This window comes from Phacochoerus africanus, chromosome 14, assembly GCF_016906955.1.
Source record: "Phacochoerus africanus isolate WHEZ1 chromosome 14, ROS_Pafr_v1, whole genome shotgun sequence".
Lineage (NCBI taxonomy): Eukaryota > Metazoa > Chordata > Mammalia > Artiodactyla > Suidae > Phacochoerus > Phacochoerus africanus.
In genome coordinates, this window is record NC_062557.1 from 25,174,380 (window position 1) to 25,200,938 (window position 26,559).

A 26,559-nucleotide genomic window follows, 5' to 3' on the forward strand; every position below is an offset into this window, starting at 1 on the left:
AGTCTTAAGCAGTAGCCATAATATTAAAATAATAGCTACTGTTTACTGACTCCTGGGTTGAACACCACTCAAAGCATTTTTATAGATCCTCTCAGTAATTAATCCTCACAGTAATTTAGTGGTAGGTACTATTATGAAAACCCCATTTTTCAGATGGGGAAACTGAGGCTTAGGGAGATTAGTGTGACTAGAAGGAAGTCACATGTAATAAAAGGAGACTCCCGAATCTAAACAGAGGCAGCCAGATTCCCCAAAGCATACTCTTTACTGTAACTTTCTTATTATTATAATGATTGGGGGGAAAAAAAAAAAGCCCAAATAACAAAATTTACCCTCTTAACCGTTTTTGTCTTTTTAGGGCTGCACCCGAAACATATGGAGGTTCCCAGGCTAAGGGTCTCATCGGAGCTGTAGCCACTGGCCTACACCACAGCCACAGCGACACCAGATCCGAGCTGCGTCTGCGACCTACACCTCAGCTCATGGCAACGCTGGATCCTTAACCCAGTGAGTGAGGCCAGGGATCGAACTTGCATCCTCATGGATACGAGTCAGATTCGATTCCACTAAGCCACGACAGGAACTCTAAAATTTACCATCTTAACTGTTTTTAAGCGTACAGTACAATAGTGTTAACTAAATGCACCAGATCTCTAGAACGTTTTTAAAAGTTTTATTGAACGTTTTTAACTTGCAAAATTGAAACTCTATACTCACTAAACATCCCTTTTTTGCCTCCCCACAGCCCCTGGCAACCACCATTCTACTTTTTGCTTCTAAGAGTTTGACTATTCCAGATATCTTATATAAGTGGAATCATGTGGTATGTGTCTTTCTGTGTGACTGGCTAATTTAACTTTGGAGAAATGTCTGTTTAAGCTTTTGCCCCTTTTTTTTTGTTTGTCTTGCTTTTTAGGGCCCCACTTGCAGCATATGGAGGTTCCCAGGCAAGGGGTCAAATTGGAGCTGCAGCTGCCAGCCTACCCCACAGCCACAGCAACGCAGGATCCAAGCCGCATCTGTGACCTACACCACCTTTCACGAGCCTTTGCCCATTTTTTAATCAAGTTTTTTGTTTGCTTGGTTGTTGTGGGTTGTAAAAGTTCTTTATATAGTCTGGATATTAACCTCTTATAAAAAGACAGGTTGTCTTTTTATTTTGTTGATTGTTCCTATGTATCCTCTTACTTATTTTTGTGTTTGTTGCCTGTGCTTTTGGTGTCATAGCCAAGAAATCATTGCCAAATCCAATGTGACGAAGTTTCAAAATATATTCTCCTAAAGCTGTATATTAAACTATGGGTTACAAACCTACTACTAAGTCATGAAATTAATTTAGTGCATTGTAACTTTTTTTTTAATTTTTGTTTTTTGTTGTTGTTTTCGGTCGCACCTGCAACATATGGAAGTTCCCAGGCTAGGGACTGAACCGGAGCTGTAGCTGAGGCCTACTCCGCAGCCACAGAAACACTGGATCTGAGCCATACCTGCAACCTATGCCACAGTTCATAGCAACGCCAGATTCTTAACCCACTGAGAAAGGCCAGGGATCAAACTGACATCCTTACAAAGATGTTGGGTCCTTAACCCACTGAGCCACAATGGGAGCTCCTTAACTGTTTTGTTTTGTTTTCTTTTCTTTTCTTTGGCCATACTGCAGCTTGATGTGGGATCTCAGTTCCCAGGCCAGGGATTGAAACTGAGCCATAAAAGCACTGAGTCCTAACCATTAGACCATCACGAGGGAACTTCTCCTAACTAGTATTTTGTTTTATTTTTGAAGTTTCTCTTATTTATTTACTTTTTCTTTTTATGGAAGTTCCTGAGCTAGGGGCTGAACTGGAGCCGCAGCTGCTGGCCTCCACCACAGCCACATCAATGCCAGATCTGAGCCTCGACTGCGACGTACACCACCTGCCCACGGCAATGCCGGATCCTTAACCCACTGAGGGAGGCCAGGGATAGAATACTGCATCCTGGCCAATACTAGCGGGGTTCTTAACCTGCTGAGGCATGACGGGAACTCCTTGTTTTGTTTTTGGCCACACCTGAGGCATGTGGAAGTTCCTGGGCCAGTGACCTGAACCACAGCAGTGACAATGCCAGATCTTTAACCCCGAGCCACACAGGAACCCCTGTAACTGGTATTTTTAGAAGGACAGAATAAGTCACTACATGCAGTATGTCAAAGAAATGTTTTAGGAGCTCTGGTTGTGGTACAGTGGAAACGAATCTGACTAGTATCCACGAGGATGTGGGTTCAATCCCCAGCCTTGTTCAGTGGGTTGGGGATCCGGCGTTGCTGTGAGCTGGGGTATAGGCTGACAGCTGTAGCTCTGATTCCACCGCCTAGCCTGGAAACATCCATAGGCCACGGGAGTGGCCCTAAAAAGCAAAATTAATTAATTAATTAATTATTTTTTTTTTGTCTTTTTGCTATTTCTTTGGGCCGCTTCTGCGGCATATGGAGGTTCCCAGGCTAGGGGTCGAATTGGAGCTGTAGCCGCTGGCCTACACCAGAGCCACAGCGACGCCAGATCCGAGCCGCGTCTGCAACCTACACCACAGCTCACGGCAACACCGGATCGTTAACCCACTGAGCAAGGGCAGGGACCGAACCCGCAACCTCATAGTTCCTAGTCGGATTCGTTAACCACTGTACCACGCCGGGAACTCCCCTTAATTAAATTTTTAAAATGTTTTAGAAACTTTCCTCCAGGGGTGTGTGTGTGTGTGTGTTTGTGTGTGTGTGTGAGAGAGAGATGAACTGTGAAGTAAAAATGAATTTCTACTATGGACTATGGTTAGAAATTTGAAAAACGGGAGTTCCCGTCGTGGTGCAGTGGTTAATGAATCCGACTAGGAACCATGAGGTTGAGGGTTCGGTCCCTGCCCTTGCTCAGTGGGTTAAGGATTCGGCGTTGCCGTGAGCTGTGGTGTAGGTTGCAGACGCGGCTCGGATCCCGCGTTGATGTGGCTCTGGTGTAGGCCGGTAGCTACAGCTCCGACTTGACCCCTAGCCTGGGAACCTCCATATGCCGCAGAAGCGGCCCAAAGAAATAGCAAAAAGACAAAAAAAAAAAAAAGAAAAAAGAGAGAATGAAAGAAATTTGAAAAACATTTCACTACTCTCTACTGTATTTGGACCAAAAGAAGGCCCAACCATGCTGAAGATTTTCCAGTAGTTACCGCTCTTGGTGGACCTGTGTGTGATGAACCAAAAAAACCTGTCATAGAACTGTCAGTACGACATTCACGTGACAACTAAGTTCCTGCAAAAATAGAAAATCGGCTGTCATATAAATTAATTTTTTCGTACTATTTGTTTCGGTTCTGTGCTGTAGTTGCAATAAGAGCTATAAAGACCTTATATCTGGTTTTAGGCTTGTATGCATTTACAGAAATAGTTTAAGGAGTTCCCTGGTGGCCTAGCAGTCAAGGATCTGGCACTGTCACTGCTGTGGCTCAGGTCACTGCTGTGGCATAGGTTTGAGCCCTGGCTGGGGCACTTCCGCATGTAGTGGACAAGGCCAAAAAATAATACTGAAATAAAACCAATAAAATAAAAATAATGTGAGTCTATAGTTGGAATCTGAAAGAGCGTTCTTCCCTTCAGAAGGTGTCCATACATCAGTGGAGTTTGAAAAACACTGTTTAGGTGGTGAACTGGGTTCAACAACGTCCCCCAAAAAATTCATGTACACCCACAACCTCGGAATGTGACCGTATTTGGAAAGAGGATCTTTGCGGATCTCAAGTTAAAAGAAGCTCATACAGGATTGGAGTAAGCCCTAAATCTAATGACTGGTGTCCTTATCAAGCCATGCGAAGAGACACAGAGAAGCACAAGGAAGAAGTCCATGTGATGACAGAGGTGGAGACTCAAGTTATCCTGCCACAAGCCAAGGAATGCCAAGGGTTTCCAGCAACCACCAGAATCTAGCAAGAGACAAGGAGGGATTCCCCTCTTGAGAGCCTTCAGAAGGAACATGGTCCTGCCAGCACCTCATTTTCAGATCTCTAGCCTCCAGAACTGGGACAGAAGAATACATTGGTGTTTCAAGCCACCAAGTTTATGGGAATTTGTTACGGCAGTCCTACAGAAACTAAGACAACAGATGGTATAACAAGAGGGGATAGCAGTTCCTATTGTGTCTCAGCAGATGAAGAGCCCAACTAGTATCCATGAGGATGAGGGTTCGATCCCTGGCCTCTCTCAGTGGGTTAAGGATCCGGCATTGCTGCAAGGTGCAGCATACATAGGTCACAGATGTGACTCGGATCTTGCATTGCTATAGCTCTGGTGTAGGCTGACAGCTACAGCTCCAATTCAACCCCTAGCCTGGGAAGTTCCATACGCTGCAGATGCAGCCCTGAAAAGAAAAGAAAAGAAAAGAAAAGAAAAGAAAAGAAAAGAAAAGAAAAGAAAAGAAAAGAAAAGAAAGAAAGAGAAAGGAAAGGAAAGGAAAAGAAAAGAAAGGAAGAAAGGAAGAAAGGAAGAAAGGAAGAAAGGAAGAAAGGAATAAAGGAAGAAAGAAAGAAGAAAGAGAAAAAAGAAGAAAGAAAGAAAGAAAGAAAGAAAGAAAGAAGAAAGAGAAAGAAAGAAAGGGAAAAATTTTTAAAAAGGAAGGAAAAAAATAAAAAAGAGGGGATGCATAGGACAGCCTTGCCAGAAGCCCTAAAAGTATAGGTCTATCCTCTAAGAGCTATGCGGTTCCATACCTTGGCCTTCACAAGTGGGGAAATCCAGGCCCCAGGAAGGTTAAGTGGCTTACTCAAAGGGCCACAGTATGTCAGTGGCAGAGAAGGGACCAGAAAGCAAAAGTCCTACTGCTGCCTCTCTAGCTCGGCCCTTTGGCGGGGGGTGGGGGGTAGGGGGGCAGACTGCCCTACTTACCACAGTGCTGGTGACTGCGTTCACTGCAGAGGCGGGATTGGCTTCCTTGATTCTGGAGATGGGTTTCCTGAGCTCTGGCCTGGAGCAGCAGAGAAGGCTGGAACTCCTCAAGTCGGGTACCGAGCTGTAAGGCCTTTCAGAGGGAAGCGTACAGGGAGCAGGGCCAGGCTCCTTCCTGGGGGTCCCCTGGTCGAGGCTGCTGTCTGTCTCGGCTTTCTTTGGGTCTCTGACACTTGAGAGCAAGTCAGGTGGGCAGGACACTAATGTGAAGGGCTGGAGGTGCTGGGAGGGAGGAAACCAAACACACAGCCCGTGGGAACCCATCTCCGTCCACTTCCAGATTCATCTGCACCCAAGGGTGGGTGCAAAGGAGAGGAGGAGAAGAGGAATCAAGGTCTCTCTAAGCAGAGGCTTCAGCCTGGGGTTCAATAGACGGTTCATGGGTGGTTCCACAGAGACTCTGAGCCGCTTAAAACTGTGGGTGTTTGGGTTTTTTTTTTTTGGTTTTGTTTGTTTGTTTTGTCTTTTTTAGGACCACACACCCTTGGCATATGGAGGTTCCCAGGATAGGGGCTGAATTGGAGCCACAGCTGCCAGCTACACCACAATCACGGCCACCACGAAGGATCCGAGCCACATCTGCGACCTACATCATAGCTCACGGCCATGCCGGAGGATCCTTAATCCACCGAATGAGGCCAGGGATCGAACCCACATCCTCATGGATGATAGTTGGGTTCGTTAACCACTGAGCCACAACGGGAACTCCAAACCTGTAGTTTTAAAATTGTATCTTTGTATCTTTATGGCAAGAAATTCTAGAGCTTTTATCGGATTCTCAAAGGGCCTATAACCCTAACAAAGTCATTATTATTATTATTATTATTGTCTTTTGTCTTGTTCTAGGGCTGCACCTGCAGCATATGGAGATTCCCAGGCCAGGGGTCCAATTGGCCAGATCCTGAACCCACTGAGCAAGGCCAGGGATGGAACCTGCAACCTCATGGTTTCTAGTCAGATTTGTTTCAGCTGTGCCACAACGGGAACTCCTAAAGTTATGGTTAAAAAAAAACCAAAAACTTGTTCTAATCCTGTCCCTTCAGGTAAGTCTTGGAGAAAAAGGAGACAGGCTGAAAAGGCAACAGTCTTTCTGAGGAGCCAGAAGAGAGAGCTAAGCAGAGAAGGGCTGAGCCAGAGATTCAGGTCATAGAACAACCAGACAGCTGGCCCCCAGCCTGGAGGCTGGTCCACGCTTTAAGCAGAGAGCAGGCTGGAAGGACCAGCCATGTCCAGTCACCCCATGCCGGGTTCGGAGGTCCTGCCTCCCAGAAGCTCTTGCCTGTGGCCTGCTCTCTCGGCGGTGCCTCTGCCCTGCTGGAGGGGAGCATCCTGACCCAAACTGGAGTGGGGGACCATGAGCACAGGCAGTCCCAGAGCCCGCCCCCTACACGGGGACGTGCTTAGCCACCAGGAGGACGAAGGACAGGCCGGTGAGAAAGCTCTCCGCCTGGACAGGAGGGATCCTCTGAAGGATGCAGGGCTCCTTGTGGCTTCCAGGCTCCCCTCCCTGGGCCCAGCCCTCTGTGCAGCCCCCGTTCCTTCATTGTGTCTGGGCTCTGAGTAGTGGTCTCCTCAGCATCCCCGCCGGCACTGGCCCCAGGCGGGGAAGGGTGCTGGGCATGCGTGCTCCCCTCCCCTCCAGGTTTACTTGTTTGGAGGTCAGGTTGGTGGCGGTCTTGCATTTCTGCCGTGGTTTCTGTGGCCAGCTCCTCACGCCTTTGCCTCGCGCCTGCTCTCCTGCCGATTCCCCCTGCACTTCCACCCTCTTCTCTTTCATTTGGAAGGGTTTCTTCTCCTGTTTAAGTCTCAGCTCCTGGATCAGCTGCCTGCCCAGTGAGGAACAGCGGGGGTCACGTAGGTTAGGGGTGGGCTGGAAATGCAGCCATTCTCCTTGAGGGGGAGGGGTTCTACCTGCCCTCCCCCAGGGTGTCCAGTGTACAAGGGATAGAAGGTCTCAGATCAGAGTTCCCATCATGGCGCAGAGGAAATGAATCTGACTAGGAACCATGAGGTTGCGGGTTCTATCCCTGGCCTTGCTCAGCGGGTTAAGGATCCGGCATTGCTGTGAGCTGTGGTGTAGGTCGCAGACACAGATTGGATCCTGTGTTGCTGTGGCTGTGGTGTAGGCCAGCGGCTACAGCTCTGATTAGACCCCTAGCCTGGGAATCTCCATATGCCTCGGGTGCAGCCCTAAAAAGACAAAAGACAAAAAAAAAAAAAAAAAAAAAAAGAAGGTCTTAGATCAGGAGGTGAAGGACAGAATCACCCTCCAGCCACACCGTTCCCAGGCCGACAATAGCATGAGAAACACACTGTGGGGTACTGCACCGCACTCCACCACACCCCATCTCTCTCCTCACTTCCCAGTTGGCCAGATCCCAACAACTGGCAGATGCTGGAAAGACAGTCTGGATAGGAGGCTTCCATGGTGGACCCCTGCATGTGCTGGGCCTCTTTGGCCAATGATGTGATGGAAGTAACTCAGTCACATGAGTCTGGAGACAAGGATCCCTTTTCTTTCTTTCTTTCTTTCTTTTTTTTTCCTTGTTTTAGGGCCACTCCCACGCCATATGGCGGTTCCCGGGCTATGGGTCCAATCAGACCTACAACCATTAGCCTACACCACAACCATAGCAACACAGGATCCGAGCTGCATCTTCGACCTACACTACAGCTCATGGCAACACCAGGCCCTTAACCCACTAAGTGAGGCCAGGGATCCAACCCCCGTCCTCATGGGTCCTAGTCGGGTTCCTTACCAGTGAGCCACGACGGAAACTCCCAAGGATCCCTTTTCTGCTCTGACCTTTCGTTCCAATGACATGGGCTAGTGGGTGGGGATTGAACTGGATTGCATGAGTCCCTTGCAGCCCTTAGATTTGATTCCTGTGTGAATCCAGGAGGCAGCTCTGAAGGGCTGGACATTCTGGAGTGGAGTCGAGGGTGCCTATCTCAGGGGTGAGTTTCTAGAAACAACCACGTAACTACTTAACAACCCCCCGACATCCTACGATTCCTGGTCCTTGTGAGACTAAAGCAACTGCAAGGCTGCCCCAAGGTCACCCAGTAGGTCACGCACAATCCCGTCTTCCCACGACCCCCTGCCTCCCGCACCCCCAGGAGCCTTCCTACCGGGCGTGCACCTCCCGAGCCCTGGAGGCCACGGTGTTCTGGAACAGGGAGTTGTTGTCCTGGAAAAACTTGTCATACTTCCCCGAGTTTGCACTGGGGTAGATCAGGCGGAAGCCTCCGCAGTTTTCCTTTTCATACTTCTCCGTTTTCTCCACACGCACGGCCTGAAAACCCTTGACTTCCTCCATCCTGTTGGGGAGCAGAACACAGGGCTGCCGTGAGGTTTTCCTGGAATCAAGGTGGGAAGGGCCGTGGCCAGGCTGGAGGTCCTCTAGGGCCAGACGGAGGCCTTGCACCTTGCACGCAACAGTGGTCAGTCAGCATTTCCTAAGCAAAGGCGCGAATGTTCTTGCCCTCCCGGGACAGCCAGCGCCATAAAGCACCAGGAGCTGGTGAGAACGGCCTTTCTGACAGCTCACCAAGTTCTCTCCCGTCGCAAGGAAAGCGCATGTCCCTCTTGGCTTTGTCCTGACAAGGCAGCCTGTCGTCACCTTGCTAGACATGGCCTTCTCTGGAAAATGGCAGCTGAGGTTTGGCTACATTGGGGGGCCTCCTGGATGAGCGGGCTGTGCTTTTCTGAGCTCTGATGATCTCATTCTTCCTCACGGCCCCCCGGGGAGGTGGGAGGTCGGGGAGGGAGGACCGATAAGCCCCTTTGATGGCAGGGAAACCAAGAGCCCCTGAGCCGTCCAGGGCCAAGCCCTGACAAGGAGACGGATTCAGACGAGAGCCCCAGCCCCTCCTCAGCTGATGCTGCCTCCTTGTCCAGGAGCTTAATGGAAGCCATCCGTTGGCCTTAATGGAAGCCAATGCCTGGCTCACATCACCTTAATGTGAGCCAGGCGGCACACCCACTTGTGGGGTGACCCATTCCAAGCAATTCCCCTTCCAGAGTCTTGGTCTCCTTAGCTCCCCAAACAGGACCATATCATACCCTGCACTACCCGATAGCACCCCCCTTACAGGGAAGACGGTGCACACGAAAAGAGCTCTGAGAGGAGTTCCCTGGTAGCTCAGTGGGTTAAGGACCCAGCCTTGTCACTACTGGGGTTCTGGTTATTGCTGTGGTGTGGGTTTGACCCCTGGCCTGGGAACTTGCACATGCTGTGGGTGTGGCCAAAAGAAAAAAGAGAGAGAGAGAGAAAGCTCTGAGAAACACAGTGCCCCCCAGAGATGCTACTGCCCCCGTTCTAGCAGCTCAGTCCTGAAGGTTCAGGCAGGGGCCATGGTGGCATCTGAAAAGCGGAGAGGCACCCCCTTGACCAGGCTCCAAGTCTTCCTTCTCACTCTGCAGAGGAAGGCCTCTGTTAAAAGGCAAACGATCCCCAGCAGGGAACAGGCTCCCACCAACACACTGACAAGGGAGAGGAGGATGGACAAACCTTCCTTCTTGCTTGGTCCTTTTTTAAAAAACAGATTTTATTTATTTATTTTTTTCCAGTCACACTCATGGCATGCAGAATTTCCCGGGCCAGGGATCGAACCTGTGCCACAGCTGTGACCTCAGCCACAATGCCAGATCCTTAACCAGCGAGGCTGCCCAGAAGCTCCTATTTTTTGTATTGCTAATCTCTGAATCTTCCTAGGATATGAATAAATTTATAGCCATCACTTGTACGAATGTCTATAACGTAATCTCCTATTTTTAGGAAGAGAAGAATATTCACGGTAAAACTATTCAAAACCGCCACATCCTGCAAATACAAGCTAACTTTCCAAACAGGATTATCGCTTGTTCGAACGGACCCACTGCTATACCTGGTCTCCCGAGAACGACACAGCTGCAGGGACCGCCCCCGTTGTCTCTCCTCCTCCAAGACTTTCTTTTTGTCACAGCTTCTCAGGTTGATCAGGCCCAAAGTGTCGTACAGCAAGGTGTCCTTGACCTCCTTATCCAACCAGGAGTCGGTGGAGAAGCTCGGAGAGTGGTTGACCTGTGAGGGCAAGACGGCAGCTGGGGAGGCTGGCCTGAGTGCAAGCAGGGCGTGGGGCAAGGCGCCCCCTCCAGGGAGCGACCCCCACCTCGCCCCGAGCCCACCTGGGGGGGGCCCCCCGGCTACTGAGATGAGTGGAAGGGAGGGGGAGAGAGGGTCTGGACTGGAGCCACGGTGAGGAAAGGAGGAAGCAGAACCCCCCCTCTGATCTGACTATCTTTTATTTCAGTCCTGTCTCCCTGAGAAGCACAGGGGAGGGGGTCACCTTGGTTTCCCCTCCATCCGGTGTCCTTGTGCCCCCTTCCAAGCACTGTGCATCCTGGAGAGCAGATGGGCGGGACACTCCCAAGGCGGGGACATCAGGAGGGGAAACGAGTGCTGCACGAACTGGGTTGAGGGGGAGATGGGTGGGAGGAGGGAGCGGACTCATTCCTGCTCACGGAAGAGTCTGTATTGTTCAGAGGCACTAATGGGATATTTGAAGATTTCTAGCAGTTTCTGAAGGCACGCTCCCGGTGGCCAATTCTGCTTTTGGGGTAAGGGCTCCAAGCGGCCGTATTCTCCTTCTCACCCACCTTTGGGAACAAGGGCTGGGAGTGGAAGAAAGGCAAGGCCTCAGGAATCTGGTCTATAATCCTGGGTCCTCCGCTGAGGACTGACTGGCAGCTGTCACCATCACCTCTGACTTGTACCTCAGCCCCACCCCCACTCCCGCCCCCTGTGTGCTCACTGAATGGCCACAGGAGAGGGCTGCTGGCACAGGTCCGATGGGGAAGAGAGGGGGCTACCCAGAAGCTTCTCTTCCTCCTCTTTCCACCACCCCATAGGTCTGGGGAAGATAGGAAACTCACTGAGTGGCTCCCTACCCATTCCTGTGCCCACAGACACCAGACTGTTCTCTGTTAGTGCTTGGAACTGAGTGGTCCAGGCCCCCTGAGACCCAGACCTGGCCTTGCTCAGTGGGTTAAGGATCTGGCATTGCTGTGAGCCACGATGTAGGTTGCAGACACCGTTCGGATCCTGCATTGCTGTGGCTGTAGTGTAGGCTGGCAATTGCAGCTCTGATTTGACCCCTGGCCTGGGAACCTCCGTATGCCGTGGGTGCAGCCCTAAAGGAAAAAAACGCAATGCAAGGCAATGCAATGCAATGCAATAAAATGTAGAGCTGTCTTTAGAATCACTCTGTGCCTGCGATCAGAGCTTCTAAGTCTGCGTGGACCTCAAGAAGTCACCAGGAATTCTCTAATTCCCGGCCGTCTACCTCCCTCTGGTGGCCACTTTTCAGCTGAAGCCCCCGGCGGCAAACACTGCGAGAAGCGATGGCTGGAGAGGTGCACTATGAGAGTCTGACATCCTCGCTGAGCCAGGAGGGGGGAGGGGTGGGCCCGACTGGCTGACCCCTGGAACAAGGGGCCAGTTTCACCCCCTCACCCCAACCTCCCTACCTCCAGCAGCCAGGGCTTGAGTTTGTGATCCAGCAAAATGTCAAAGCCCAGGATTTCAAAGCAGGCGCTGTTGAGTGTGTGGTGGGGGAAGCAGGTGTGGTAGTTGTGCTTGATGATGGGGTACGCCGAGATGATGGTCTTGATGATGACGTCATCAATATCCCCCCAGATCCGCTCCACGTTGTAGCCACGGCTCTTCATGTACACGTTGAAGGTGGAGAGCTTCCTGGAAGGAAACCGCAGGCCTTGATGCAGGGCAGCCCACCTCTGGTCATCTGAGGCCACAGCATGCTGGAAACCAGAAATTTCTGGAGAAGAAGGCCCCAAATCCAGTGGAGAGGGACACCCAGGAGCCAGGGTGGTGCCAGGGGTGGGTCAGCTCCAAGGACTCTGCCACAAGGCCACAGGGCCACACTCCTCAAGCCTCCATCGTCCTGGAGTGGATGTGGATATAGTGGCATGTAAGTCCTGGCCTGGGCACTTTCACTGTGACCTAGAAAATACCGGTGGGCTGGCTCAGGGATTGGGTCTCCTGGGTGGAAGTCTTCATGGGTGAATAAAAAAATAAGGGTATGGAGTTCCCGTCCTGGCACAGTGGTTAACAAATCCGACTAGGAACCATGAGGTTGCAGGTTTGGTCCCTGGCCTCGCTCAGTGGGTTAAGGATCCAGCATTGCCGTGAGCTGTGGTGTAGGTTGCAGATGCAGCTTGAATCCCGCATTGCTGTGGCTCTGGCATAGGCAAGTAGCTACAGCTCCAATTCGGCCCCTAGCCTGAGAACCTCCATATGCCTTGGGTGCAGCCCTAAAAAGACAAGGAAAGAAAGAAAGAGAGAGAGAGAGAGAGAGAGAGAGAGGGAAAGAAAGAGAGAAAGAGAGAAGGGAAAGGAAGAAAACCCACCCCACATCACAGTTTTGCTTTGGTGGCAATGGTTTCCCAGCCTTCGGTGTTCCTTAGAAGCATTTACAGAGCCCCCTTTTTGGGGGAGGGCATGCCTGTGGCATGGCGAAGTTCCAGGACAAGGATCCAACCCACGCCATAGCAGTAACCAGCCAGAACCGCAGCAGCGACAACGCCAGATCCTTAACCCACTGAGCCATGAGGGAACTCCTTAAGGAGCCTTTTAAGACTGCCGATGCCTGGGTTGTCCTCAGCTTTCTGACGGAATTCTGAGGACAGTAATGACACAGAAATTTTGTTTTAGGGCTGCTCGTAGGGAAAAGATAACCCTAGGGTTGCCCAAATAGGGTTACCAACTGTCCCAGGCAAACCAGACAGTCTGATTTTAGAAGTGGAAGTCCCACATCCCAGGAAACCCCTCAGTCAAACCGAGAGGGCTGGTCAGCCTGTCCCAGAAATCAGAGGACACCTACTCCACGCAGACAGGGCACGAGGAAGCATCTGAGGAAACGCTCCAGTCCACTCTGAGCCAGCCAGTACAGAGACAGGGCTGACGGGTCCAAGAGGCAATGGTGGGGACAGACCCCCGCCCCCTCACAGGCACACATCTGGGCCCAGAAAGCCAAAGTGCGAAGTGGGAAATATTGGAGGAGGAAATATGGGTGATGCCAGAGGATGAAGAGCAAAGAGAATGAGAAGACAGGAAACATGGCTCACGCAGCCAAGTTCAAAGAGCTCGCCGGACCCAAGTCAACAGAGCCCGTGCACAGTGGCTAAAGGGACTGCTGTGCAGGCAAAACTTATGCAATGAGGGGATCCCAGGAAACCACCACCTCTCTCACGGGGCCCTTTGGGGAGTCAGCACACATATGAAACAATCAAAGATGCATTTATCTAAAAACCAATAAATGAGGCCCCTCAAGACAGAGGCCCACCTCTTCCACCTATCTCTGTCGGGGATGGCATGTTGCACATAAAAGAATTTTCCAGCTTCCTTGAAACCAGTCCTTTCAAGTGCAGGAAAAAAAATGTGTTTCATCTGCCTAACTGGGAAATAAATCTTCCCAAAATAGATTATATACTCCTCTACCTTCTTATGAATCATAACGTAACCTCTTCTGGATGACTCAGGCACACCACAGTGAGTACACACTCTTATGCGATTTCATAATGCCCAGTGGTGAGTCCATGCAACCTAACACACCAGCTATGTGCCAGGCACCCTGCAAGATGACAAGGACCCAGTCTCTGCCCCAGAGGCCTGTCGGGTTTCCAGTTTTTTTTTAATCTTCTTCTTCACTGTTCCTACTGAGTTTGCAGCCTGGTGGGGGTTTACTGGGGGTATAGTTGGCCTCAAGGGGAGGGGGGAGTGTGGGGCAGGTGAGGCAGATGGTATGAGAAGCAGAATGGGGAGTTTTTTGTTTTTTGGGTTTTTTTTGGCGGTGCCTGTGGCATGGGAAAGGTGGTATTAAAAAAGAGGGGATAGGAGTTCCTGTTGCGACTCAGTGGTAACGAACCTGACTAGTATCTGTGGGGACGTGGGTTTGATTCCTGGCCTTGCTCAGTGGATTAGGATCTGGCATTGCCGTGAGCTGTGGTGTAGGTCACAGATGAAGTCTGGAGCTGGCATTGCTGTGGCTGTTGCGCAGGCCGGCAGCTGAAGTTTGATTCGACCCCTGGCTGGGTATGTCCATATGCCTCAGGTGTGGCCCTAAAAAAATAAGAAGCAGATTGTCTCAAAAGATAGGGAAGATGGAGTTCCCCAGGGGACTAGCAGGTGAAGGATCTGGTGTTGTCACTGCCAAGGCTTGGCGTCGATCCCTGGCCTGGGGATTTCTGTATGCCGTGGATGTGGCCGTCCCCCCCCAAACAAAAGATGGGGAAGAGGAAGATGAGGAAGACAAAAGCAAATGGGAGGGAGAGATGGTAAGGACCCTGCCCCGCAACATGGGAAGTACCCAGAGGCCAGGGCACCATTTTTTTTTGTCTTTTTCTTTTTAGGGCCACACCCGCGGCATATGGAGGTTCCCAGGCTAGGAGTCCAATCAGAGCTGTTGCCACCAGCCTATGCCAGAGCCACAGCAATATGGGATTCAAGCTGCGTCTGCAACCTACACCACAGCTCTCGGCAATGCCGGATCCTTAACCCACTGAGCAAGGCCAGGGATCGAACCCGCAACCTCAGGGTTCCTGGTTGGATTTGTTTCCACCGTGCCACGACCAGAACTCTTGGGGCACCATTCTAACCCTCAAGGAACTTAAGTACGACTGGGGACACAAGCCAAACATGTGCCCCAACAAAGAGCAGTCACAGGCTATGGCTGATGTTGACCAAAAGGGTGGGGTAGTCCGGAGATGGAGAAGTTACTGGCGGGATTAGACTCAGATTCCACAGGCTTGTCCTTAGAGATGGAAGCCAATCCTCTGATTGGTGGGGAAACAGAGGCCCACAGAGAAGATGGATTTCGCCCACACTGCAGCGGTTACATGGCTGGACCGGCACCTAGAACCAGATTAAAGAAGGCGACGTGGAAGAGCTCCCATCATGGCTCAGTGGTTAATGAATCCGACTAGGAACCATGAGGTTGCGGGTTTGATCCCTCTCTCAGTGGGTTAAGGATTCAGCGTTGCTGTGAGCCGTGGTGTAGGTCACAGATGTGGCTCGGATCCTGCGCTTCTGTGGCTCTGGAGTAGGCTGGCAGCTACAGCTCCGATTCGACCGCTAGCCTGGGAACCTCCATATGCCACAGGAGCAGCCCAAGAAACAGCAAAAAAAAAAAAAGGTGACGTGGAGGCTGAGTGGAACAGAAGGTTCTTCAAGGCTATTCTCTCATGTTTTCAGTTGGAGCTGAGCAAAGACAGAGCGGTAGGACTAGGCAAGGCCTGTGTCGGGGATGTGAGCGAGAGTGTCCTGGGAGAATGCCACGGAAGGGATAGCACCGGGGGTGTTGCCTAGTGGTTAAGAGCACAGACTCCGGGGTTCATTCCAGCTTGGTCGCTTCCTAGCTGTGTGGCTTTGAGCAGGCTACTTGACTTCTTTCCCAATACGCAGAATCAGGATGATAATAATCATGCTTACTTGGGATTTTTTTTGTTAGTTGAGTTTTGTGTTGTGCATTTTAGGGCCATACCTGCGGCACATGGAAGTTCCCATCTTGGGGATCAAATCAGAGCTGCAGTTCTGGCCTACACCACAGCCCCAGCAACACCAGATCCAAGCCGCATCCAAGATCTACACTGCAGCTTGCAGCAACACCAGATCCTTAACCCACTGCGCATGGCCAGCGATAGAACCCGCATCCTCATGGCTACTAGTCAGGTTCTTAACCCACTGAGCCACAACGGGAACTCCCCCACATTTTTGTTTTTGAAGCACACTCATACACGTCACCTCAATAGGTCCTTTGTGCTACATCTGAGGCAGGCCGTGAGAATATGGAGGTACTGAAAGGCTAAGCAGAGGTGCCTGGAGCTGGGGGGAAGAGTGAGAAGCCCACACAGCTGTCAAGGATGGGCTGGAGGAAGGTCTGAGTCTGGGGGAAAGGAGGGGATGGAGGGATATATGAAGGAAGAAACTTCCGGACTTAATAACTTGCTGGAAAAGGGAACATCAAAGGTGACACCAAACTCTCCAGAGTTCCCATTGTGGCGCAGTGGTTAACGAAGCCGACTGGGAACCATGAGGACGCAGGTTCGATCCCTGGCCTCACTCAGTGGGTTGAGGATCCGGCGTTGCCGTGAGCTGTGGTGTAGGTCGCAGACGTGGCTCAGATCCCGCGTAGTTGTGGCTGTGGTGTAGGCTGGTGACTACAGCTCCGATGAGACCCCTAGCCTGGGAACCTGCATATGCCACAAGTGCAGCCCTAGAAAAGACAAAAAAAAAAAAAAAGAAACCCTCTCCGATCTACGGGTCAGACGTAGAGGGGGAAGCTTGGACTGCTGGTAGGAAGTGAGGAGAAAGAACGCATGATGACGTTGGGAGATGTGGGGCTGGAAGCAACAGGAGACCCTGGGTGCAGCTGAGGAGAGCTGGGCCCGAGCGCAGCAGGGAGGGGAGACTGAGAGGGACAGAGGGGTGAGGCCAGGCCGGTAAGAGAGGTAAGGAGAAGGAAAAGGAAGGAGAGAGGGGGAATGAGGGCCGCAGAACAAGGCTCCAGTCCCTCACCTGAGTCCTGGCACCACACAACTCCCCCCAGGACGGCCTGAGCACCCGCAGCCTGAGGGTGGGGTGTCTGTCCTCAAAAGAGAAGGGAGCTGAGGGCCCTTTGGTTACAGAGCCCATAGACTAAGGAAAACCGACAGTAACCACGAGCACAGTCACAGGTCACCTGCGTTCCGGAATGACCCCATGAGCTGGGCAGGGCAAGGGGTCTCCCTGCCCTCATCCTACAGACCAAGAAATGGAGGCTCAGAGAGGGGAAGGGACTTGCTCAAGGTAGCTCAGCCGGCCAGAGTCGGAGCAGGGACTGGAAACCTGGCCTCCCCGAGCACCGCAGTTCAACATGCAATGGGCCCAGCCTGTGCCCGCAGTCCCAGCGGGAGAAGAGGAGGTGGGAGAGCCACGGACAAGAAGGGTGGCCGAGGCCCTCCGTCCAGTCCAACATCTCCGCTTCCAGCAGGCCTACCGTAGCCATCTTCTACTTGCTTTCTGTCTGTTTTGTTGTTGTTGTTGTTGTTTTGTCTTTTTAGGGCTGCTCCCATGGCATATGGAGGTTCCCCGGCCTAATCGGAGCTGTAGCCACCAGCCACAGCCACAGCCACAGCAACACGGGATCCGAGCCACGTCTGCGACCTCCACCACAGCTCATGGCAATGCCGGATCCTTAATGCACTGAGCGAGGCCAGGGATCGAACCCGCAATCTCATTGTTCCTAGTTGGATTCGTTTCCGCTGCGCCACGACGGAAACTCCACATTTGCTTTTTGGAACTCTGCTCCGGAGGGGGTCATGAAACATCCTGTGCTTCTCTGATGCTCGGAAGCCCAACAGATTGCCTGTTTATCAGCCCTTCAAGTCTGATGCAGGACGAAGAGCACACTCCTTGAAATCTGATAGACTGACCTTCTTGTCCAGCTCTATCGTTTCTAGCCTGTGGCCTTGGGCAGCTTATGTGACCTCACAGAGGCCTGGGGTCATCGTCCGTAAAATGTAGATGGCACCTAATTCATAGCTGTCCACCTACAAAGGGGAGAGTCTAACACCTCTGCCACAGTGTTGCGAAAATTCAGCTAAGAACATGGAGTTCCCCTCATGGCGCAGTGGAAACAAACCCAACAAGGAACCGTGAGGTTTCAGGTTCGATCCCTGGCTTCGCTCAGTGGGTTAAGGATCCGGCGTTGCTGTGAGCTACAGTGTAGTTACAGACGTGGCTTGGATCTGGCGTGGCTGTGGTTATGGCTAGGCCGGCAGCTGTAGCTCGAATTGGAACACTAGCCTGGGAACATCCATATGCCTTGGGTGCAGCCTTAAAAAGCAAAAAAAGAACAAAAATAAAAACAAAAAAAATCTGCAGTGAAGAATATGAACACAAAGCATCCGCATGGGCCCCAACACACAGCACACAAGCACCAGGTCCTAACCACTGGACCACCAGGGAACTCCTGGGTCCCACCCCTTTTCTTAAAGGTCAAAGAGACAGGATTAGAGGATAACAGGGGTAGAAAAGTCACTTGGGGAGAGACTGCAGTCCTCTCGTTTTCCCCCTTCTTCTGGGGAAACTTCGAGCCAGCCAGCCACACATCATGTCACACCAGTCATGACACATCACTTGAGAATCTCTGTTGGAGCCACACCCCAGGGAAACACAGGGCTGGCCAGTCCCTCTCCAATGGCAGACCGGCGATCAATAAATAATCTGCTGGTTTGGGGAATCAGAAGGGCCAACTCTAACAAGACTATGTTGTGGTGCGTGTCTGTGTACCCTGCCAGGGAAACAGCTCGTGTTTATCTCTCCTCCTCCCAACCTCCTAGGGTTTATGATGTGGCCTCCTTTTAATGATTAACAGCCAGAGGGCTGAGACTAAGGTGTCTGTTCTGGGTTTCGAGGCAGAGAAATATTTTCTGAGGCCACGGGACCCCAAGATGGCAGCACTGATGGGGACGGACGGGGTCTGGGGAGAATCTGGGAGAGCAGCTCTGAGCCTGACAGGGGAAGAAAAGAGAAGGGAAGCCGCTCCTTACCTCTTGCTGCCGCAGTGAGCATCTTGCAGGAAATTGGAGCTGTGCTTATTGATGGAATAATTTGTCAGGTGCATGCAGATATCATCCTGGGGAAAGAGACACAAGTTTGTGGGGACAGGAAGGAAAGGCGGCCTCCCACTTCATCTCTGTGGCCCCTGGGGCTTAGAGAGACAGAAAAGAAAGGGGGGCATCTCAGAGCTTACTTTACTGGCAAAACAGAGGAAGCAAGAAGGCATATCCTACAGCCAATGGGAGCATAAGAAACTCCCACCTCCTCCTGACATTGGGTGGCATTCTGCCGAGGGGACTTCAGGTGTCCTGGGGGCTGGGGGATGCAGGGGGAGGACCGAGAGCTGGCCCATGTCCTTCCTTGAGCACCTCGGGACAGTAGCTGTGCAGGCAGGCCAACCTGGCCTCTTCCTGGTTCTGTGATCTTGGACCAGTCCCTCATAACTGGACTTTAGTTCCCTCATCTGTAAAATGGAGATGGCAATCCCTGTTTTTTTTTTTTTTTTTTTAAGGGCCGCACCCACGGCATACGGGGGTTCCCAGGCTAAGGGTCAGATTGGCGCTACAGCTGCTGGCCACAGCCATGCCAGATCCGAGCCATGTCTGCAACCTACACCACAGCTCACAGCAATGCTTGATCCTCAACCTGCTGATTGAGGCCAGGGATCGAACCCGCAACCTCATGGTTTCTAGTTGGATTCATTTCTGCTGCACCACAGCGGGAATTCCAATAATCCCTATTTCTGAGGGCTCCTGGAAGGGCCAAATGAAAGAAGGGATACGACCCTCATAGGTAGATGTTCAGCAAACGACAGCCATGTCCAACCGCGCCTGACAATGTCCATTTAACTAGGATTTGTTATCTGCTGAGGGCGGAGGGCAGAGGCGGCGTGCCCCTGAGCTCACCAGGTTGTCAGTGCAGGGGTGGGAGTAAGAGGTGGTGGCGAAGCGTGCCAGGCCTTCATTGTACACAAAAACCCTGAGAGGGTCACAGGATGTCATGAGCACGTAAATCCGTAGGTCAAACTTGAACCCGTCGATGATAAAGGGCTGAGAGGAGAGAGCAGAAGCCACACAGCATTAGAGGAGAAGCGCAGACTTGAAGTTCATTAGCCCCCTGTCTTGCTTTTGTGGAGTTGGTGCCAATGCTGCCCACGTTATAGAGTGCAGGCTGGGCTGGGGCCAGGGAGGGGGAAAAGGGAGTTGGGCTCGGTGACCAGCCATGGGACCTTGGAGAAGTCACTAAAGGACACTGGGCCTCAGATTCCTCATCTGAGGAATGGCAGGAGCAACCCCCTCTAAGAACTCTCCTGGCAGTGAGACAAAATAACATTAATTTATTTTTGGCCGTGCCCATTGCATGTAGAAATTCCTGGGCCAGGGATTGAACCTGAGCTGCAGCAGTGACAAAGCTGGATCCTTAACTGACTGAGCCAGCAGGAAACTCCACAAAATTACATCGAAAAGGTCCTTTGAGGAGTTCCCTTCGTGGCTCAGTGGTTAACGAATCCGACTAGGAACCATGAGGTTGTGGGTTTGATCCCTGGCCTTGCTCAGTGGGTTAAGGATCCGGCGTTGCCGTGAGCTGTGGTGTAGGTTGCAGACGAGGCTCGGATTCCGCGCTGCTGTGGCTCTGGTGTAGGCCGGCGGCAACAGCTCTGATGAGACCCCTAGCCTGGGAACCTCCATGTGCCACAGGAGCGGCACTAGAAAAGGTAAAAGGACAAAAAAAAAAAAAAAAAACTCCTTTGATGGGAGTTCCTGTTGTGGTGCAGCAGAAACAAATCCAACTAGTATCTATGAGGATGCAGGTTCAATTCCTGGCCTTGCTCAGTGGGTCGGGAATCTGGTGTTGCTGGGAGCTGTGGTATAGGTCACAGATGTGGCTCGGATCCCGAGTTGTTGGTTGTGGCCATGGCATAGGCTGGCAGCTGTAGCTCCGATTTGACCCCTAGCCTGGGAACCTCCATATGCCTCAGGGTGTGGCCCTAAAAGAAGCAAAAAAAAAAAAAAAAAGTCCTGTGATGAAGGCCATGTCACCATCCAAGGCTATGTTACAGTCACATTTCTGCCAGAGTTCTCCCTGCAATGCTGGCCAGGCCTCCCTTCCATGGAGGGAACCTTCTAGAGGGTTCCCTCCAGCCCTGGAGTAAAGTAAAGCCGGCTGCCATCAACTCTCCAGGGCTACTCCCCTCTCCCAAATGAGGTGGGGCCTCCACAGGCCAAAGGTGCTCTCCCAACTGCCATCTGTCAGAGACCAGGGGCCAGCCTGGCAGGGCCAGCCCAGCTGACAAGGGGGCAAGGCCAAGGGCCCATACATGTGTCCCATCTCTGCTCAAAAGGCTTGGCCCAGCAAAGTCCAAGGCAGAAGACAGGACCAGGCTTTCCCGGCACCCAGCCTGCCTCCCCTCATTTCACAATCGGTCCGGGGGAGCTACAGCCTGAGGCTGCTGTGGATGATAAATAAATCATCACGATGAGGAAGTACCTTTGAAATATAGAGTTGACAGATCATATCCTCCCCTGGTTTGATTTCTTTCACTGTCTTGGTGATGAATATACCTCTCCCTTGGCAGCCCGAATCCGGCTTACAGATGTATGTCTTATTTTTTCTTGACCTGCCGTAGTTCTGCAAATCTCCCCAGCTACAGGAGCAGGGAGGGAATGAGATAACACCTTTAGCTGGGGAATCAGGGAAAACAAAGGCCTAGTTCTTTTTTAAAAAAGAAAATAGGGAGTTCCCGTCGTGGCGCAGCGGAAATGAATCTGACTAGGAACCATGAGGTTGCAGGTTCGATCCCTGGCCTCGCTCAGCAGGTTAAGGATCCTGCGTTGCCGTGAGCTGTGGTATAGGTCGAAGACACAGCTCAGATCTGGCATTGCTGTGGCTCTGGTGTAGGCCGGCAGCTGTAGTTCCGATTTGACCCCTAGGCGGGGAACCTCCATATGCTGTGGGTGTAGCCCTAAAAAACCAAAAAAAAGAGAAGAAGTTCCCGTTGTGGCTCAGCAGGTTAAGAACCTGATATAGGATTCCTGTGGGTTTGATCTCTAGCCTCGGGTTAAGGATTCAGCAGTGCCGCAAGCTGCGGTGTAGGTTACAGACGTGGCTCAGATCCGGCGCTGCTGTGGCTGTGGTGTAGGCTGACAGTTGCAGCTCCAATTCAGCCCCTAGCCTGGAAACTTCCATATGCCATGGGTGCAGCCCTGAACCGGAAAAAAAAAAAAAGTGACAAAAGCCCTGGGGTTGACAGACAGATGCCCAGAGACAATTGAGCACACACAGCAGAGAGGGGGTGGGCTCTGGCGGGAATTCAGGCCTGGATTTAAATCCAGGCAACAGCACTCACAGCTGTGCAGCCCTTGGCAAGGACCTGACCTCTCTAAGCCGCAATTCCATCATCTACACGGTGAGGACAGTGACATGCATCTCATCCACAACATGACACAGGCAAGGCAGGGGCCCTCGCCACACACCCCATAAGGTGGCCGTGACCCAAGGGGTTCAGCTTTCTGAGTTTGCAGATAGGAGATGTGGTGTCTGAACCTGACCCAAGCTCTGACCAATGATGTGACCTTGAATCAATTGGTCTCTCCCCACCCCCTCCCCCAATACCCACCCCAACTCTGGCCTCCAGCTTTTTCTCTGTAACTCCTCCGCTCCAGCTAGAACATGAGAGGGCAGGTACTGCCTTTGAACATACTCCAAAGAAAGTATTTTCAGAAGAAAGAAACCAATCTCATGGATTATAAATCTCAGTCTCACTATACTACTTGGTTTGCAGTTTAACTCAAAAGGAAACTTCTGATCACAGCAAAATTCCCATAATTGCAATGTTCCTTGGTGGCCATGAAATCTGGACCACTTGTCACCTTGATGGCAGATATTTCCTTCTAAGCTGCTGCTAAGCCCTGAAAATTGTTCCAGACAAGCCAGGAAAGGCTGGGGACCCTGAGGCTCTTGGTTTGGGAAGCACTGGGTGGAGAAGAGAGAGTAGGGTTCCTGGGGGGCCCTCGCCATGTGAGGATAATTCTGATGGCAATGCTTCTCTACCCCCCAACCTCATCTCAAACACCATTCTATTCCCAGGTCACACGCATGTCATCTCCCATTCTCCTCTTTCTTGGTGGTGTGGTCCAGAGTAGTTAATGTACCAGGAATGGACGTCCAGTTTCCAGACGGACAGAGGGAGACCAGAGATGGGAAAAGGCAGACAGCCATCCACTGCACTGCCATGGGTCAGAGGTCAGGTGTCCCTCCCTGCTCCTCACCTGGGAGCCAACCTTAACCTCATTCCTTCCACAAGGGCTCAAGGGCCTTTCAAATTTAGAAACTGCACTGTGAAAAGGCTGGAACGAGTTCAAAATCAACAGCTTTCAAGGTCAGAACGAATTCTCATCCCACCTGCAGGCACCGGCTCCAAGGCACCCAGCCCCTAAATGTCATCAAATTTTATAGGCAGAGCCTTGTGTTTTCTCAACCTTGGACACACCCTTGATCCCTTTGCTTCCTGCAGAGATCCTTTGGGAAGGGAAAAGTGGTGGGGTGGTTGGGGGGGGGGGGAAGAAAGCAGGGCAGGACGGAAATGTAAACTGGAGGTGGGGGGGGTGGGGAGGGGCACAAGTGGGCACTCACTCAGCAGGCAGACACCAGGTCCTTGGGAAAAAGTGGAAATCTTTAGGGAACATCTTGAACATGCGGCTCATATTCCTGGCCAGCAAGTCCTTGCGGCAGATTTCGGCCATCCCTGGGAAGTGATTGATTTTCTGCAGGGGAAGCGGGAATGCATAAACAACGGCCCCCCTGGGGGTCCCCAGGAGCTCCCCTGGGGAAAGAGTCCTAAGGGAGGGGCCCCACAGGGGAGAGGCCACACTTCCACTGAGGACCAGCCCTGACCCAGATACCTGGTAACTTTTCATTTCCATCACCCGCTCCAGTGACACTGAGTAGTCAGTCCAGTAGAGGGTCCAGTCGTCGCCTTCCCCTCCCTCTCGAAGGCCATACTGTTGGGCGGCCCTACGCACTGCCATGGAGTTGGAGAAAAGAAGCCCCATCAGCAGGGAAGTGGGAAAGGCTATGTCTCTAGGGGCTCCCAGCCCGCGCATGGAAGACAGACAGCTGGGCTCCTTGGGGCTGGAAGCCATCTGGCCCCATCTGGAGCCACCAGGGCCGAGAAAGGAGCACAGGGAGTTGCAGGCTGTTGGAGAACATAGCCTGTGCCCAGTGATCCCGCCACAGAAAGGTTGTCTTATGTCAACGTCTCACCCTTGCCAGGAAATAAGCCTCTGGCTTTCCTCCAAACACTCATACTGAATGTTCAGGGAATATAAACTAATCCTTTTTTTTTAGGGCCACACCTGCGACATATGGAAGTTCCCAGGCTAGGGGTCGAATTGGCCTACACCACAGCCACAGCAACGTGGGATCTGAGCCGCATCTGGGACCTACACCACAGCTCATGGCAACGCCTGATCCTTAACCCACTGCATGAGGCCAGGGCTTGAACCTGAATCCTCATGGATACTAGTTGGGTTTGTTTCCACTGCGCCACAACAGGAACTCCCTAAACTAAGCCTTACCATCAGTCAGACCCAAGCTTAATGAGTCAGATAAACTGACAGAGGAAAAGTATACAATGTCTTTCAAAGCCACATATATGCTGTCACATACTTCTTCCCCGGTTCCTGTCGATATTAATCACTGGCTGCTGACTCCAACACAAACTCAAATGCCTTCAAAGGTATGGAAAGGAAGAGGAGTCTGCAGTGACCAGCAGAGTCAAGACCAGCTGAAAGAACCCAGATTTGGAATGAAAATAACAACGCTCTTATCTGCAGTCAAAGTAGGTCTGTAGTTCACCTGCAGCTCACGGACTGCCAGTTTGTAACTGGTGCTCTAAAAAAGAGCCACTGAGGTGTTCCCGTCGTGGCTCAGTGGAAACGAATCTGACTAGCATCCATGAGGTTGTGGGTTCGATCCCTGGCCTTGCTCCATGGGTTAAGGATCCAGCGTTGCCGTGAGCTGTGGGATAGGTTGCAGGTGTGGCTCGGATCCCAAGCTGCTGTGGCTGTGGCGCAGGCCAGCGGCTACAGCTCCAATTCAACCCCTAGCCTGGGAACCTCCATATGCTGAGGGTGCGGCCCTAACCAGCAAAAAAGAGCTACTGATTACAGCCATAGCTCCCTCCTCTGCAATCAGATCCCCATGTAACCATAGACAGGAACTGCAGGTGGTTGAAGCACACACCATTGGGGTCAAAACCCGTATTTTCTTGAAATGAGATTCCAACTTCCTCAAATGGTTCGTTAAGTTGGGAGACGCCAAGAGCAGGATCTGAAGACACCCCTTTCCATCCTCAGGAATATATGAATGATGCTTCCCAACTCTTTGGGGGAATCCAGTGGGTCCCCCGGTGGATCCCTTAAATGCAGATGCTTACCACTCTCATATCGGCAGCTGGACAGATTGATCACCAATCATCTGGAAAAGAGAAAGGGGAAAGCACCAAGACAGAGACAGACACGCTTGCCAGAACAAGCGACTGCACGCAGAGGCATCCTGTCCCAGATGGGACTGCATGAAACCCAAGTGGCCGCATTAAGCCCGGTTCGAACATCCCTGCTACTGAGGACACACAGCCCAACAGTGGCTGAGTGACAGAAAACAAGCGTTCACGGTCCTGTTACCCTGTGTACAAGCTAGAAATTCTGTATGGAGAGTTTAGCTGATTTTGCTTGAAGCATCACATTAATGTCATCGCCTCAATCTTTTGACTCCGGGGGCCCACGGGGAAGAGAAAGCGAACATCTTTTTGGCCAAAATACTTAACAGTCCCTCCTCTTACCGCCTCCCCACCCCCGTTAAGGGAAGCTGTGAGTTAGAAAGCTGACATCAATCAGTCTGAGGAGTGATTCATCCCGCCTCCCCTGAATGGACCAAGGTATGGCAAAATATTCACCAGGGACTGGAATGCAGACGCTGCAGTCAGATCCTAAGAAGTCAGCGTGGTCCTGTTACATTTAAAATGTACTAACTTCCCAGGACAATAAGTACTTTCTTAACACAAGGAAATCATCTCTCCCCCCGACATTTTTTTTTTTTTTTAAGGCATTCCAAACGCAAATAGAATGAAGATGAGGACAGGTGTGGTTTTAGATGACACACGCCATTATTTGATTCTGATTTGATTACCAAAAGTGGGTTCCTGGGATTTCCCGTTGTGGTGCAGTGGAAACGAACCCAACTAGGATCCATGAGGATGTGAGTTCAATCCCTGGCTCACAGGGTTGAGGATCTGGCGTTGCCGTTGAGCTGTAGTGTGGGTCGCAGACGTGGCTTGAATCTTGTGTTGCTGTGGCTGTGGTGTAGGCTGGCAGCTGTAGCTCCGATCACACCCCTAGCCTGGGAACTTCCATATGCTGGGGGTCCAGCCCCCCCAGAAGCAAAAAAAAAGTGGGCTCTTTTTATATGATCCACAAGTGTTGTGATTTTTACTTCGCACATGGTTTCTCATTTACCCACTCCTTAGCAGCCCAGGCCCCCTTCCCTTCAGGTCTCTCCTGCTCTAACCAACACAGCTCCCCATTCCCCATCTTTCAATCCTAACCTCTTTTTCTTCCTCTTCTTCTTGCCTTGCTGTGAGGCATTCTGAAGTCCCTTTTGCTCCCCAGTGTTCTCTCTCACAAAAGCCAGGGTGACGATTTCTTTCGAATCTTCTATGGAACTGTCCCTCCTCTCTTCTGAGTCTGTCTCTTCCTCTCCTTCCGAAGGCAGGCACTGGAGCATCTCCCCTGCCTGGGCGGAAGCTCTGGGAAAACACTGGCTCCCCTCTGGAGAGAGGGCAAACAGAGTGGCAGTTACTCGGATCCACCTGCAGGGGGACCCCCTCCCTTGCTCTTGTGGGTGGTGGACCAGAGCTCTGAGACCAGACAGCAGGTTGTAGTTTATAAAATGCCACCCCACCTCCAGCTTCCGTGCAAGTTCCAGCGGGGAGCTGATTCCACC

General features: G+C 51.7%; 2 protein-coding genes across 2 annotated transcripts in view; both read right to left on the minus strand.

The window, feature by feature from the left end:
- LOC125115071 (tubulin polyglutamylase TTLL6-like) overlaps window positions 1–19,810 on the minus strand; it is a 37,669-nt gene extending 17,859 nt beyond the window's left edge. Inside the window, exons 1-7 of the mRNA XM_047758817.1 lie at window positions 19,464–19,810; window positions 18,549–18,634; window positions 11,469–11,694; window positions 9,848–10,023; window positions 8,090–8,278; window positions 6,606–6,783; window positions 4,898–5,179 (exon numbers count right to left, since the gene is read on the minus strand). Coding sequence (XP_047614773.1) covers window positions 4,898–5,179; window positions 6,606–6,783; window positions 8,090–8,278; window positions 9,848–10,023; window positions 11,469–11,694; window positions 18,549–18,634; window positions 19,464–19,559 — 1,233 coding nt within the window. The 5' untranslated portion in view covers window positions 19,560–19,810. The remainder of the gene's footprint in view (window positions 1–4,897; window positions 5,180–6,605; window positions 6,784–8,089; window positions 8,279–9,847; window positions 10,024–11,468; window positions 11,695–18,548; window positions 18,635–19,463) is intronic.
- Window positions 19,811–20,653: 843 nt separating this feature from the next.
- LOC125113846 (tubulin polyglutamylase TTLL6-like) lies at window positions 20,654–26,340 on the minus strand. The gene is made up of 5 exons (XM_047756795.1): window positions 26,162–26,340; window positions 24,995–25,032; window positions 23,460–23,578; window positions 23,191–23,321; window positions 20,654–21,202 (listed from the first exon to the last, which is right to left on the minus strand). The coding sequence occupies exons 1-5, from the start codon at window positions 26,338–26,340 to the stop codon at window positions 20,992–20,994; spliced, it is 678 nt and encodes a 225-aa protein (XP_047612751.1). The 3' UTR covers window positions 20,654–20,991.
- Between the last annotated feature and the right edge of the window lie 219 nt (window positions 26,341–26,559).

Bases quoted from the DNA above. Each gene is read 5' to 3' on its own strand.
- LOC125113846 (XM_047756795.1), bottom strand. From the start codon at position 26,340: ATGCTCCAGTGCCTGCCTTCGGAAGGAGAGGAAGAGACAGACTCAGAA. The intron at 25,033-26,161 runs GTTAGGATTGAA...CTTTTCCAGATG, and splicing joins AAGAAGAGGAAGAAAAAGAG to ATTGGTGATCAATCTGTCCA. The intron at 23,579-24,994 runs GTAAGCATCTGC...ACTCCATGGCAG, and splicing joins CAGCTGCCGATATGAGAGTG to TGCGTAGGGCCGCCCAACAG.